The sequence below is a fragment of the Mytilus trossulus genome, chromosome 3 (assembly GCF_036588685.1).
Source record: "Mytilus trossulus isolate FHL-02 chromosome 3, PNRI_Mtr1.1.1.hap1, whole genome shotgun sequence".
NCBI classification, from domain to species: domain Eukaryota; kingdom Metazoa; phylum Mollusca; class Bivalvia; order Mytilida; family Mytilidae; genus Mytilus; species Mytilus trossulus.
Window position 1 is genome coordinate 45,139,566 of NC_086375.1, and position 17,131 is coordinate 45,156,696.

General features: G+C 31.4%; 2 protein-coding genes across 11 annotated transcripts in view; both read right to left on the reverse strand.

Moving 5' to 3' along the window:
• LOC134711597 (uncharacterized) overlaps positions 1-12,631 on the reverse strand; it is a 67,575-nt gene extending 54,944 nt beyond the window's left edge. Inside the window, exons 1-2 of one of the 4 annotated variants that reach the window (XM_063572287.1) lie at positions 12,556-12,631; positions 1,978-2,305 (exon numbers count right to left, since the gene is read on the reverse strand). In XM_063572287.1, coding sequence (XP_063428357.1) covers positions 1,978-2,298 — 321 coding nt within the window. In that variant the 5' untranslated portion in view covers positions 2,299-2,305; positions 12,556-12,631. Of the gene's footprint in view, positions 1-1,977; positions 2,306-12,287; positions 12,407-12,461 lie in introns of those variants that run through there. The other 3 variants (XM_063572286.1, XM_063572285.1, XM_063572288.1) reach the window with 3 other exon arrangements.
• A 2,377-nt stretch (positions 12,632-15,008) lies between these two features.
• Positions 15,009-17,131, reverse strand: part of LOC134711600 (stimulator of interferon genes protein-like) — a 135,848-nt gene continuing 133,725 nt past the window's right edge. For all 7 annotated transcript variants that reach the window (XM_063572293.1, XM_063572297.1, XM_063572292.1 and 4 more), the window contains exon 12: positions 15,009-15,551. In XM_063572293.1, coding sequence (XP_063428363.1) covers positions 15,505-15,551 — 47 coding nt within the window. In that variant the 3' untranslated portion in view covers positions 15,009-15,504. The remainder of the gene's footprint in view (positions 15,552-17,131) is intronic.

Consider the following 17,131-nt stretch of genomic DNA (forward strand, 5'->3'; position numbering starts at 1 on the left):
TTAAATATACTGACTGTATTTTACCTTTTATTAATTAACTATTGCTATAACAACACCTATTGTATTTTGTTTGTAGGCATAGATTGAATATATTTTTATCAAATGTTGGCATAGGTTGAAGACACCGGTACAACATAAATTTGCATATAATATACCATGGTTTTGCCTCACCACACTTTTTAAGCAAATTATTTCATAAAAACATCAAAGGAAAAAATCTAATTTATGTTACAAGTTAGGTTAAAAGTAGTTTCAGACATCAAGTGATGGCTATATAATAGTTAATGTTGGGGCAAGTGAGATAAAACTATAAATAATAATTTTTCTTCACTTTCCAAAATTTGAAGCTATGCTTAAAAATTTACTTTCAAAGTGCATTTTCTTAGAAGGAATTTCTATTAAAGGTTTCACTGAGTCACTTAACCTAAGGAATTTATCTAACTAAACTAACCTGAATTTAGGGACATTAAAAGCTAAAACTTTGTTGACCTATTTGTAGATCTTGTTTTGTTGCTGATAATTTTTTGCTGTTCACAGTTTCTCCTTATATTCTATATTTTTGCCAAACGCATAATAAATTGCTTTGCCACATGCAGCCTGAAATGACTGCAAAGGTTGACCCTAAACATTTGGTGCAAGTTTGGACACAATATTCAAGTTTAATCCAGTCTGAATTTGGATTGTGATCAAATTTTTTACATAAAATAGAATTCTGACACAAAATAAAAGGGGTGAAAGATCTTTAAAAAAAAATTGAAGTGATTTAAATATTTGTATTAATTTTAAATTGAGGATTTTTCTTTTGCCCAATACTGTGCTATTATGTGCAATACTATAATATTGTGTAATAATGTGCTATTACCTAATACTGTGATATTGTGCAATAGTGTGCTACTGTGTTATATATACTGTGCAATAGAAGATTTCTTGCTATTGAGCACTACTGTGCTATCATACATTACTGTGCAACTGATGATTTCATGCTATTTTGCAATACTATGAAATTGGTAGATCTTGCTATTGCACAATACTATGCAATTGGGTATCTTTTGCTATTGTGCAATAACGTGCAATTGAAGATTTCTTGATATTGCGCAATACTGTGTAATTGCATATTTCATGCTATTGTGCAATACTGAGCAATTGGGTATGTTTTCTTGCTATTGCACAATACTATGCAATTGGGTATCTTTTGCTATTGTGCAATAACGTGCAATTGAAGATTTCTTGATATTGCGCAATACTGTGTAATTGCATATTTCATGCTATTGTGCAATACTGAGCAATTGGGTATGTTTTCTTGCTATTGCACAACACTGTGCATTTGAAGAATTTTTGCTATTGTGCAATACTGTGCAATTGAAGATTTCTTGCTATTGCACAATACTGTGCAATTGAAGATTTCATGCTTGTATTGTGCAATACTGTGCAATTGAAGATTTCATGCTATTGTGCAATACTGTGAAATTGGGTATTTTTTCTTGCTATTGCACAATACTGTGCATTTGAAGATATTTTGCTATTGCACAATACTGTGCATTTGAAGATTTTTTGCTATTGTGCAATACTGTGCAATTGAAGATTTCTTGCTATTGCCCATTCGTGTTACTGTGCAATTGAAGATTTCATGCTATTGTGCAATACTGTGCAATTGGGTATTTTTTCTTGCTATTGCACAACACTGTGCAATTGGGTATTTTTGCTATTGTGCAATATTCGGCATTTGAAGATTTCTTGCTGTTGAGCAATATACTGTACAATTGAAGATTTCTTGCTATTGTGCAATAGAATATACAAAGCCAACTGTTTTTGAGGGGGGGATAGCACCTTTATTGGGACCTCTGGATTTCATGTTTTAGGGCCTGGGATTTCAGGATTAGGACCCTACTACAACACACACCCCATTTTTTTATGATTTTATCAAAGGCAACTGTGGTTACATTAAAAAGAGCTAGATAGTAATACAATATTATATACCTGTGACTCTTCTATTTTATGAAGTAATAAAACAACTGCAAGTCTGTTGGTCCTCTGAGATTTCTCTAAACTAATCAGCAGCTCAAATGAACACCATGAACTGCTTAAGGAATTTTCTGAGATAAACAGCAAGGTTTTGTCTGCTTTATCTACCAAGCCTGTAATGGCTGGTAAGACATGTGTCCCTGGTTGTAGGTCCGCCTGTTCATAAATATTTATACCTTTTTCTTTTAGTTTTGGAATAACTACATCATTTACCAGATAACGGTCTTCAAATTTATTGCTATGAGATATGAAGTATCCGGAAGTATTATCTGCCATTCTTTTACTGAAAATAAATACAATTAGAGTTTAATATACATAAAATTTGGTTTGATAATTATATTCATAAAAAGATATAAAACTCTTAAAAGAAGAGAAAAAAATCAATTTCTAATGCAAGCCAAAAGCACTAATTTAAATGGACAAATTGAGGTTTTAACTCAATCAAAATTTCTCATAATAATTTTGTTTTATTTGATTGATTGATGGTGTTTTAACTCCAATTTTGGGCTATTTTATGAAGGTCAGTTTTATTGGTGGCGGAAGCCTGGGCCCCTGGAGAAAACAACCTAGCTTCGATAGGAAAACTGACAATCCTAGTCATTTATGATTGGAGTTGAGTGCATCCACACAAGCAGGGTTATGGACTCATAACCTCAGTGTTAACTGGCTAGTGATTACAGAAATAGAACTCCTAAGACAACTTTGGTCAATATCCCTCATGCGCCTCCAATTGAGGAACTCAAAATTTGTGTTTAAACAAAAAATCTCTGTGCAGTGATAATGGACATGTTTCAATTTTTTGACTGAGCTCAACCATTTGTGTTGATTTGGAAAGAAGAGAACCATAGAATAAGTGTGTAAAAAACTATAGAGTTATTATATGTATTCAAAGTATTAAATTTTTTAAGAAATTATTGTGCGAAACCAAATGCTCCCCAGGGCACAGCTTTATACGACGTCAAAGGTCAAACCCTGAACAGTTGGGGGCAAGTATGGACACAACATTTAAGCTCTGAATTTGGATTGTGATTAAATAGTTGACACAGCATAAAATATAAAAATATAAAACGACATAGTCATGGTTAAAACTAATATTAATTGATAGTTACTTCTACAAATAAATTTACAGCTAATCATCTGAAGACAATCATCATTTCTTAATCTATAATTTTCAAGCAGTGTAAGGGAGGTAATCAAACATATATGTCCCAGACCATATGAGTATTTGGACCTTACGTGTTTGTTCTGTACCGTACCATACTGTACCGTACGTGTTGCTCCGTACGGTATATGTTTACTCGTACAGTCTGACCATACACGTACGGTAGGACTGTATGGGTATACAGGTATGTTCCAGTACGAGCTGACCATACATTTGATTGGATCATATGGGTTATATTTTAACAATTTATCACAAACTTTATTTTTAGTTTTACAAATTGTTATTATTACAATTAGATGGATAAACTGAACAAACGAACAATTGAAATTAAACGTTGCTAAACATTCTAAAACAACTGTCCTCCCATATTATGTTTACTTCAGATATCTTCAATTTCAGTGATCATAATTCAATTACTATGTAACTGATCGACATGCTAAATACATAGAGAATAATACATGGCAAAATCATATGTTGTATCATCCGGAGACACCAATATCAGCCCAAGGGCCTTTTGGATTAAACATCAGGCTATTTATCACATACTAGTATTCAAAAATACTGTATTTACTACTAAACATATGATAAAAGAGATTAAAGGAGTTCATTAGCATTAATCTTTTTTAAATAGTTAGAAGATAAAGATTTTACAGGAACATATATATTAGATATACTGTTCCCAGGTTTTTATTTCAATTACAATTGAACTTTTTTATATTTATTTGAAAGTTATGTTAAGATCTGTAATATGCATTTGTATCTAATAAACTTAATCAACTTCTAAATATTAGTCAGAGCGTACATGTACGGTCCAACCATATGAGTATTTTGAAAAAGTACGCGTAAGGTCTAGACTGTCCAAATACTCATACGGTCTGGAACATATATACGACAGAATTCTTTAAATGGAATTGCATTACCATTGGATTTACCTCCCTTACACTGCTTTTAAATTGTCTATATTGTCCTTTAACAGAAAAACCCTTGTTTCCCCACCTTTTTTGCCCCTAATTGCTAAATGATTTGTGCCATAACCATCCCTTTGAAGTACAGAAACTTCTGGCATAATTTCAAAGAGATTTATACACTTAAACAAAGAGGTTTGACTGAAAACTACAGAAACACTTATTTGGGCCCCTTTTTTGGCCCCTAATTTCTAAACTTTTTGGACCATAACCCCCAAAAATTAATCCCAACCTTCCTTTTGTGGTTATAAACATTGTGTTAAAATTTTATTGTTTTCTATTTACTTATACTAAAGTTATTAGGGAGCTACCATTTGATTTTTATGGGGGGGGGTGAGGGGGCTAGGATGAAAAATTTTGTCCTGCATTTTTCTTTAGCTGTAATCTCTGTCCTGCCTTTTTTTTTTTAGTTTATCCTGACTTTTTTTACCTAAATTGTCATCCTGATTTTTTTTTTTGCAAGTGTCTCATCCTGCCTTTTTTTTTTTTAACTCAAAACTCCTGTCCTGCCTATTTTTTTCAAATTTCATCCTAGCCCCCCATACAAATCAAATAGTAGCTCCCTTAAACCATCTGCCTTTGGGCGACGCAAATTTTTTTAAATTTTGCGGTCATATAAAAAGCGACTTTTTACCATGAAGAGCCGCAACATGAAATGATTTTCAGGGTATGCTAATTTAAAAGAAAAATGAATCACACTTGATGCCCCGAAAAATTTAACCACATATTTGAAAATATCTCAATTTCGAAACGAGCCATCTTACACATCCAAGTTTACTATATGGACTCAGCTACAGTAGAAAACCTTACCATTAATGCTTATGGAGAAGCAACTGCGCAAATTGCACCACTTGGCCACCAAGGCCTCCTGTTTCTTAATAAGACCCTAGTTTAAACAAATTACGTGCTTACTCCATTTTATGTGGTTAGGAAGTCAAAATATTTTCCTTACTACTAAATAGTGTTTTATGTTGTTGATTACACTATTAGTATTTGCTTTCAATTTTACCTTGGACAAAATTGCCTTCTGCACATGCATAGCACTAATACATTAGTAGGTTGAAACGATATATAAGTGTTATAACTAATTTTCTTTGAAAAATAAATTTTGCTAGCATAAGATTTTTATATTGATAAAAATTAATTCATTGTAATTAAAGATTACATCACCCATTACATTACCAAAATATTACCCAATTTTGAAGAGCTAGCAAAAGGAGTAGGTCTGGTAAGGGCAGATTTTGGCCTCAATTTTCAAGTTCATCTGACGAAATATTTTAGACACTTTTTTAAAAACACTTAAGTGTCTATTTCAATTGATTCAATCAGTTTTTGTGAAAGATTTTAACTGATTAAGTCATTAAAAACACTCCGATTCAAGCTCAAATATGAAAAATCTATCAAATTTGCCAAAAATCGTCACTTTTCAGATGGTTTTTGTCAAAAATGAAATTGGCCGCATCCGTGTTCATCCTCAACCTTTATATATTATGTATTATCGTCAAATACAACTTGCATTTCAATATTATGAATGAACACGAATGCGGCCACTTTCATTTTAGACAGAAACCGTCTAAAATTTAACTAAAATGCTAATTTAATGAAGACTTTAGTAATTTAGCATGACTTTATGATGCATGGTCCCGATATATGTGCATTGTTTTGTCAGAAAACAGCCTATATTTATGTAGCAGAATCATTTTACTTTCCAATAAATCGCTTCATGATTACATTATCAAAATTTTGTAAAACTGCTATATTGGGGCCAAAAAGGGGTCTTACTGAACCTAATCCTTTGCTCATTTTGCTAGCTCTTTAATATTGTCAATGAAAATGTACATCCCTCCAAAAGAAATGGATCTCTTGTTCAATAACTAAATATTTATAAGATATCTCCTAAAGTTTATAAGATATCTTATATAGTTTATAAGATATCTTATATAGTTTATAAGATATCTTATATAGTTTATGAGATATCTTATAAAAACAATTATATAAGATATCTGATAAACTATACAAGATATCTTATAAACTTTAGGAGATATCTTATAAACTTTACGAGATATCTTATAAACTATATAAGATATCTCGTATAACATATAAGATATCTTCTATAATATATAAGATATCTTATATAATTTCATTTTTATAAGATATCTCATATCTTATATAAGATATCTCCTAAAGTTTATTAGATATCTTATATAGTTTATAAGATATCTTATATACTTTATAAGATATCTCCTAAAGTATATGAAATATCTTATAAACAAATTTTATATAAGATATCTTATATAATTTATAAGATATCTTATATTAGTTTATGAGATATCTTATAAAGACAATTAAATAAGATATCTGATAAATTATATGAGATATCTTATAAACTATATGAAATATCTTATAAACTATATAAGATATATTATAAACTATATAAGATATCTTATAAAGTTTATGAGATATCTTGAAGTAAGAATAAATAGCAAAACGGCTTGCCATATCAATGTGTTTGTCTTATTTTATATCTGATTGTAGTGTGGTGCCTAGATATTGTCATCTATGTGTTTGTCCCATTTTATGTCTGATTGTAGTGTGATGCCTAGATATCCTCATCTATGTGTTTGTCCCATTTTATTTCTGATTGTAGTGTGATGCCTAGATATTGTCATATATGTGTTTGTCCCATTTTATGTCTGATTGTAGTGTGATGACTAGATATTGTCATCTATGTGTTTGTCCCATTTTATTTCTGATTGTAGTGTGATGACTAGATATTGTCATCTATGTGTTTGTCCCATTTTATTTCTGATTGTAGTGTGATGACTTGATATTGTCATCTATGTGTTTGTCCCATTTTATGTCTGATTGTAGTGTGATGACTTGATATCCTCATCTATGTGTTTGTCCCATTTTATGTCTGATTGTAGTGTGATGACTTGATATTGTCATCTATGTGTTTGTCCCATTTTATGTCTGATTGTAGTGTGATGACTTGATATCCTCATCTATGTGTTTGTCCCATTTTATGTCTGATTGTAGTGTGATGACTTGATATCCTCATCTATGTGTTTGTCCCATTTTATGTCTGATTGTAATGTGATGCCTAGATATTGTCATCTATGTGTTTGTCCCATTTTATGTCTGATTGTAGTGTGATGACTTGATATTGTCATCTATGTGTTTGTCCCATTTTATGTCTGATTGTAGTGTGATGACTAGATATTGTCATCTATGCGTTTGTCTTATTTTATGTCTGATTGTAGTGTGATGACTAGATATTGTCATCTATGTGTTTGTCCCATTTTATGTCTGATTGTAGTGTGATGACTTGATATTGTCATCTATGTGTTTGTCCCATTTTATGTCTGATTGTAGTGTGATGCCTAGATATTGTCATCTATGTGTTTGTCCCATTTTATGTCTGATTGTAGTGTGATGACTAGATATTGTCATCTATGTGTTTGTCCCATTTTATTTCTGATTGTAGTGTGATGACTTGATATTGTCATCTATGTGTTTGTCCCATTTTATTTCTGATTGTAGTGTGATGCCTAGATATTGTCATCTATGTGTTTGTCCCATTTTATGTCTGATTGTAGTGTGATGCCTAGATATTGTCATCTATGTGTTTGTCCCATTTTATTTCTGATTGTAGTGTGATGCCTAGATATTTTCATCTATGTGTTTGTCCCATTTTATGTCTGATTGTAGTGTGATGACTTGATATCGTCATCTATGTGTTTGTCCCATTTTATTTCTGATTGTAGTGTGATGACTAGATATTGTCATCTATGTGTTTGTCTTATTTTTTGTCTGATTGTAGTGTGATGCCTAGATATCGTCATCTATGTGTTTGTCCCATTTTATTTCTGATTGTAGTGTGATGACTAGATATTGTCATCTATGTGTTTGTCCCATTTTATGTCTGATTGTAGTGTGATGCCTAGATATTGTCATCTATGTGTTTGTCCCATTTTATGTCTGATTGTAGTGTGATGACTAGATATTGTCATCTATGTGTTTGTCCCATTTTATTTCTGATTGTAGTGTGATGACTTGATATTGTCATCTATGTGTTTGTCCCATTTTATTTCTGATTGTAGTGTGATGACTTGATATTGTCATCTATGTGTTTGTCCCATTTTATTTCTGATTGTAGTGTGATGACTTGATATTGTCATCTATGTGTTTGTCCCATTTTATGTCTGATTGTAGTGTGATGACTAGATATTGTCATATATGTGTTTGTCCCATTTTATGTCTGACTGTAGTGTGATGCCTAGATATTGTCATCTATGTGTTTGTCCCATTTTATGTCTGATTGTAGTGTGATGACTTGATATTGTCATCTATGTGTTTGTCCCATTTTATGTCTGATTGTAGTGTGATGACTAGATATCATCATCTATGTGTTTGTCCCATTTTATGTCTGATTGTAGTGTGATGACTTGATATTGTCATCTATGTGTTTGTCCCATTTTATGTCTGATTGTAGTGTGATGACTTGATATCCTCATCTATGTGTTTGTCCCATTTTATGTCTGATTGTAGTGTGATGACTTGATATCCTCATCTATGTGTTTGTCCCATTTTATGTCTGATTGTAGTGTGATGCCTAGATATTGTCATCTATGTGTTTGTCCCATTTTATGTCTGATTGTAGTGTGATGCCTAGATATTGTCATCTATGTGTTTGTCCCATTTTATTTCTGATTGTAGTGTGATGACTAGATATTGTCATCTATGTGTTTGTCCCATTTTATGTCTGATTGTAGTGTGATGCCTAGATATTGTCATCTATGTGTTTGTCCCATTTTATGTCTGATTGTAGTGTGATGACTTGATATTGTCATCTATGTGTTTGTCCCATTTTATGTCTGATTGTAGTGTGATGACTTGATATCCTCATCTATGTGTTTGTCCCATTTTATGTCTGATTGTAGTGTGATGCCTAGATATTGTCATCTATGTGTTTGTCCCATTTTATTTCTGATTGTAGTGTGATGCCTAGATATTGTCATCTATGTGTTTGTCCCATTTTATTTCTGATTGTAGTGTGATGACTTGATATTGTCATCTATGTGTTTGTCCCATTTTATGTCTGATTGTAGTGTGATGCCTAGATATCCTCATCTATGTGTTTGTCCCATTTTATGTCTGATTGTAGTGTGATGACTTGATATCCTCATCTATGTGTTTGTCCCATTTTATGTCTGATTGTAGTGTGATGACTTGATATCCTCATCTATGTGTTTGTCCCATTTTATGTCTGATTGTAGTGTGATGACTAGATATTGTCATCTATGTGTTTGTCCCATTTTATGTCTGATTGTAGTGTGATGCCTAGATATTGTCATCTATGTGTTTGTCCCATTTTATGTCTGATTGTAGTGTGATGCCTAGATATTGTCATCTATGTGTTTGTCCCATTTTATGTCTGATTGTAGTGTGATGCCTAGATATTGTCATCTATGTGTTTGTCCCATTTTATTTCTGATTGTAGTGTGATGACTAGATATTGTCATCTATGTGTTTGTCCCATTTTATGTCTGATTGTAGTGTGATGCCTAGATATTGTCATCTATGTGTTTGTCCCATTTTATGTCTGATTGTAGTGTGATGACTTGATATTGTCATCTATGTGTTTGTCCCATTTTATGTCTGATTGTAGTGTGATGACTTGATATCCTCATCTATGTGTTTGTCCCATTTTATGTCTGATTGTAGTGTGATGCCTAGATATTGTCATCTATGTGTTTGTCCCATTTTATTTCTGATTGTAGTGTGATGCCTAGATATTGTCATCTATGTGTTTGTCCCATTTTATTTCTGATTGTAGTGTGATGACTTGATATTGTCATCTATGTGTTTGTCCCATTTTATGTCTGATTGTAGTGTGATGCCTAGATATCCTCATCTATGTGTTTGTCCCATTTTATGTCTGATTGTAGTGTGATGACTTGATACCTCATCTATGTGTTTGTCCCATTTTATGTCTGATTGTAGTGTGATGACTAGATATTGTCATCTATGTGTTTGTCCCATTTTATGTCTGATTGTAGTGTGATGCCTAGATATTGTCATCTATGTGTTTGTCCCATTTTATGTCTGATTGTAGTGTGATGACTTGATATTGTCATCTATGTGTTTGTCCCATTTTATGTCTGATTGTAGTGTGATGACTTGATATCCTCATCTATGTGTTTGTCCCATTTTATGTCTGATTGTAGTGTGATGACTTGATATTGTCATCTGTGTTTGTCCCATTTTATGTCTGATTGTAGTGTGATGACTAGATATTGTCATCTATGTGTTTGTCTTATTTTATGTCTGATTGTAGTGTGATGCCTAGATATCCTCATCTATGTGTTTGTCTTATTTTATGTCTGATTGTAGTGTGATGACTAGATATTGTCATCTATGTGTTTGTCCGATTTTATGTCTGATTGTAGTGTGATGACTAGATATCATCATCTATGTGTTTGTCCCATTTTATGTCTGATTGTAGTGTGATGACTTGATATCCTCATCTATGTGTTTGTCCCATTTTATGTCTGATTGTAGTGTGATGCCTAGATATTGTCATCTATGTGTTTGTCCCATTTTATGTCTGATTGTAGTGTGATGCCTAGATATTGTCATCCATGCGTTTGTCTTATTTTATGTCTGATTGTAGTGTGATGACTAGATATTGTCATCTATGTGTTTGTCCCATTTTATGTCTGATTGTAGTGTGATGACTAGATATCATCATCTATGTGTTTGTCCCATTTTAGGTCTGATTGTAGTGTGATGTCTATCTTAGCACTTAGCAGATGTAACAGTTTCTAAAAATATGTTTGGGAAGAGTGTAATTATGTTGTAAAGGTTGACGTTTAGTTGTGAAAGAGAGAACATTACACTTGTCTGGTGATACAACAATTTCCCAAAAAATACAAGAAAAATATTATATCCCCAAAACAAACTGATATTTCCAGAGAAAAATACTTTTTATGGTGTTATATTACTTTTAACAATATTAAACATGTTAAAGAATATTAATTAAAGATATTACTCTAAATAAAAACTTGACAGTAAAAACAAAGAGCCCAAAATGTTGATTTTAGTGCATATGAGTTGACCACGGCACAATAGAAGTACAAAATTAATCGAATTTTGACACTTGTCGTAATCAACACTTAAGCCAAATAACATGTCAAGTTTTCACACCTGAAACATCAAATACATTTTTAAATTGAATAACCTTTTTTTTTTTAGAAAAACAGTTTTTTTTGCTATCAAGTTTTCATGTTGGTATAATATATTTATATATATATTCATGGACAAATATTGTAAAACAAAAGAGATAAAATTATTAAACACTTGTTGTCGACCAGTTGAATCTATATATAGTGTATATCGGTGAGTGTGAATAACGCTGGTCAATTTTTTGACTCAAAAATAATTATTTTCACTTTTTTTGTAGTTTAATATCTACATATATTAACAAAATCCACCGAATAACAAACACGTAATGACTATTTTAATTATCTTATCTGGTCAACCGTCCTATCATTAATGCAACCCAAAGAATTTGCATACAAGATACAAAAAAAATCGAGTTACTGAAGATTGCGTGTACTTTTATTAATTATGAACATCTTAAACCTTACAAATGTATGCTGTTACACTAATTTAAGCAGTATAACACCTATAACAATCTTTTTCTCAGGATATATCAATTTGTTTTTTGGATATTATGCTTTTCTTGTATTTCTCAGGATATATCAGTTTGTTTTTGGGATATTATGTTTTTCTTGTATTTCTCAGGAAATCGTGGTACCTCTTGTCTGGGTTTGAAGGCTGTCAGCCAGTCCACTTCCCATTTTGCAGCTGCATCAAGATCAGCTTGCATTTTAAAGCAGTCACTCTGTGGTTTAACTAGCTGCGGAACCGTAGCTCTTTAGGTCCTTATGCTATATTTTGACTATTTAGGACCATATGATTTAACTGGCAAGTATATGATATTGTCATAAGCAAATTATCTGTGTTTTCTATGAGTAAGGTATAAAAAAGATGATGTGGTATGATTGGCAATGAGACAACTATCCACAAAAGACCAAAATGACACAAGCATTAACAATTATAGGTCACCGTACGGTCTTCAAGGAAGTAGTCTGGAAGGTCGTAGTGTAGAACTGCATAGAAATTAAGCTGCAAAGAATTTACAAGCATGTTGTTATTTACTCAACTGTCACAATCAGCCGATAAATGTTCATTGCCATTGGACGATTTACTTCGTATATATATATTCCTTGGGAATTTTCACTTACCTTTATCTACTTCCAGGTAAAGAACAGAACGTTAAATGTATGTGGTCCTGTTATTTTTCTGCAGTGACAATGTCAAAGTTTGCATCTAATCTACCTTTGTTACGCTTACTCAGATAATAATGAACATGATGAAATAATGCTTCCCAGCTTTCGCTTTGAAATTAGTGGCTTTCTTTCTAACTGTTCAAAACGAAAGTAAAATGGGGTTACACTAAAGACCTGAAAGTGGACCTGAAAAGACCTGAAAATATACGACTGAAATTATTCAAATTGCAATAACTTTTTTATTGTTGGATGGAATCTCTTCAAGTTGGAATTTTATTATTCGAAAATATTAATATTTCATTAAAATTTAAATATTTAAAATCAAAAACAAGTTTTTGAAGCAAAAAATTGGAACTGAACGGATACATGAAAAGACCTGAAGGGACCTGAAAATCTATGTCGGACCAGAGACATGTATACACATATATGTCTCTGGTCGGACTAATTCTAACTTCAATAACTTTTTTTTTTTTTATATACAATGGATATCTTTCAACTTTTGATTTTGTGAAACTAAAAGTTAGTTATAATGATAAAATAAAAATAAAATATATAAAAAATACCATTTGGATGTGAAAATTCGGAACTGAACCGAAAATAAAGTAACTTAAATTTGCTTGAAAAGACTGCGGTCAGATTTATTCAATATCTTTAACTGTTTTCAATTATTCTCCTTGAAATATTTATTTATATTATTTTGTTATAGGAAAGGTATCATTGAAATTATGAAGATTTTATCGAATTGAGTTGGCATAAAAAACTTGTTTTTAATTTAGAATATTTTATTTTTAATGAAATATAAATATTTGCGATTAATAACGAATCAATTACGGAGGTTTCGGAATTATTTTTATTTATAACTGTTGTTTTATCAAGGATTTGTATAGTGATCCTTGATTTTATGAACAGCAAATGACCACATGAATGATATTTTAAAAGTTCTTGTACTTTTTAAACAAATTACAATTCTTGTTTGCCTTCTAGCATACCTGATTAGTGCACAAAAAAGTTTGAAATCATAGTACACCAGAGGTTCATCCAGGCGTTGCCCTCTCCCTAATAGTTATCAAAGGTAATTTAGTACACCAGACAGGTGTTTCGTCTACATAAGACTAATCAGTGACCTAAATCATATACTTGCTGTGTAAAAGATCCTTTGGTGGCCTTGGACTGTTTTTTTGTTTTTGTTCAAACTGTTATCTCTTTGACACACCACCCGTTTCAATCCACAATTTTATAGACCAGCTATCTCTATAATATGGTAATTTTGGCTTGTGTGACAAATCCTTTCTCCACATCCCTGGGGTTATGGGGAATAGAACTGATCGATGTAAAGAAACAATGATTCCACAGACCACTTGAATTTGCAATAAACAATTAAGAATGTGTCCATAGTACACAGATACCCCACTTGCCCTATCATTTTCTATGTTCAGTGGACCATGAAATCGGGGTCAAAACTCTATTAAATTTTGCATTAAAATTATAAAGATCATATTAAAGGGAACATGTGTACTAAGTTTCAAGTTGATTGAACTTCAACTTCATCAAAAACTACCTTGACCAAAAACTTTAACCAAAAGTGGGACAGAAATCCCAAAAGAATGAACAGATGGACGAACTGACGCAGAGACCAGAAAAAATAGTGCCCATAAATGGGGCACAATTAAAATAAACCCTGAAGCCAAATTTCAGAAATCCTTGTAATGTCACTAAGAAAAATGTGATAAAAAATATTCATTTGACAGTTGGACAGACGGACTGATGGACTGAAGGAAAGATAAAAAGACAGAGGTATAAAAATATACTGGTACCCCTATTTTTTTTAAAAGTGGCGAAATTATAATAAACAATTCAAACATTTTTTAAAAATTTATAAAAATTATGGCATTTAAACTATCAACATAGGCACCATTTGACATATTTTAAACATTGTGCTAAAAGTAAATCAATTACATGCAAAAGAAGATACTTTCTTTTTCTTCATATTTTACCTTGTTGAATAGTCTCACAGACAAATATTACAAAAAGATAATTAGCAATAAAAATAGGTAAACTTCTTTTAATAAATTTAGATAGTTTTAATAGATTGTCAATAGGACATATCATATCGTCCTCATACATTTGATTATATGAAATTTCTATGTTCAGTGAACTGTGAAAACTGGTAAAAATGAATTTATTTGCCATATATTTTTTGAATTTGACATTAAAGTTTGACATTATAACAAATATGTGAAGTCAATGTGACCAAATCTTCTGAGATAAACTAACTTAAAGTAACCAAAATGTTAACCTGATATTGGATAAACTAATGGGCATACATATTGGAAAAATAATTATATTATAAATAAAATCAACAATAAATATAAAATATCTATAAAACAATATAAAAAAATAAAAAACACTACTTTTTCATAACAATGGTCCAAGTAATTGGTAAATGGTAACATAAAAAAAACATATGCAGGTACTCTAATCAAGTAATTATAGGGGAAAAAATGAAAAGGGAGTCCAAAGCTTTTTTTAGCACTAATATTTTCATGAAACAGAGACTCCAGAGGTAGATACAATAACTAGTTAGAAGCAAGAGAGTGTTGTAGTCTATTGTGCAAAGTGGTTAATTCAATGAAATAAATACATGGTCTATCTAATATTTAAAGCGTTTGTCAAGGTAAAGACATAATAATAAAAAATACCGCTAAAATTAGAATTCAAATCATCAACTTTTCAAAAAGAAAGTAGTGCAATTCTGTCATATTTGTCATATTTGTATATACTTTGTTTTATGCTAAAGCAATGTTGTTGCTAATGCAATAAAGATTCATTCATCCATTCATTCATTCAATTCTGCTTTTATGAAATTGAATCAAATTAAGGAGTAGTATGACAAATATCATTAATGTTAACATTGGTCCAAACTAGTTTGATTGTCATGAATTTGTCTGTTTACATATCCTGCATGCTAAGTAAACAAATTTGTCTTCAAACGTGTTGTCTAACCAATTCTTTTCTCTATTATATCAGCCAAAGAATCTGTCTCATCTAAAAAAAAACATAATTCAATTTAAAATAAATTTTTATCATTGCAATAGACAACATTCGATTTTGATGCATTTCGGTCAAAAACATTGCTTTTAGTGAACATCATTCGTGTGTTTAGGTGTGTAGTCACTTCCTTTCCAATGTTGAGCGAGTGGTTGGAAAACTATAAAGCTATATTGCACGAAGTATTCAGCAAGTTGAATTCTCATAATTATTTTCAGCACTGCTGTACCTACAGAACAAATATTATTTCTAGTTTTCCTGCACATTGATGATCACTAAGACGCTTGATGAGCCTTTATAGTGCAGGGATACAGGCAATCCCCTCTATCTGGTAAATTATGTCATGAAGGCGATCATAATTGACAAGTTTTTTAGGTGACAGACAAACTTAAAAGTGGTCTATTTGTGTGACTTAAATATGATTGATTGGTTGATTGATGGTTGCTTAACAGGGTTAATTAAACATATAATGCCTCGTTCACACAGACTTTTAATTTGAATTGAATTCGAATCGAATGCGAATTAAATTCGCTGATCGCATTCACACACATTTTTTAATTCGAATTAGAATTGACGTTAGGAAGTAAAACGTTACGAATGCGAATTAAACTAATTCGAATTAGTTAATGAGAATCGAATTCGAATAACGTGTGAACTTTAGTTACAGATGTTAATCTTTATCAATATAAACAATTGGTAGTTTAAAATAGTTTTAACCTAAAATCCTCCATTTCAACTGAGAACTGCTTTAGAATCATGCATTACAAAAAAATAGTCCCAACAAGGAATTTGTCTGCAAGACAGAAGTGTGAAATGACAAAAAAACCAAATGATTGAAATAAATAGCACTGTGTAGCCTGGCCAATTAAAAATGGTGGGATAACAAAATGTTCAATATTTTCAATTCCTATTTGAATAAAAGTAGTTTTAATGTATAATACTTTAAGTCTCAGACTTAAGTTTCTAATTCAAAAATCAAGAAACCGCCATCAAGCAAGTGTTTGGATCAGTCAATCTTTTGTATAGAATGTAAAAACAATTTCTTTTATTTCTTTTCTGAATATTAAAAAGATTTCTCCAGCAAAATTTCTAAGTTTGCACCCTCAAAAATATATATTCTTTAACTTTTTAATTCAATAAATAAATAGTGTTTCAATAATTGATATTTTATAGTGTGTCTTTCAATGTTGTGAGGTTACACTCTAGTTTCAGATAAAGGTAATTAAAGGTTTGTTACCATTAAAACTTTTAAACCTGCTGAAATTGTTTGCACCTGTCCAAAGTCAGGAATCTGATGTTCAGTAGTTGTTGTTTTTGATGTGGTTCATAAGTGTTTCTAGTTTCCGTTGGTTTTCCCATTTGAATGGTTTTACACTATTAATTTTTGGGGGCCCTTTATAGCTTGCTGTTTGGTGTGAGCCAAGGCTCTGTGTTGAAAACTGTACTTTGACCTTTCATGGTTTTACTTTTATAAATTGTGACTTGGATGGAAAGTTGTCTCATTGGGACTCATAGGGCACACCCTCTTTAACTAATTAATAATAATTTGGAATGTTCTGATGATCAAGATGTCATTC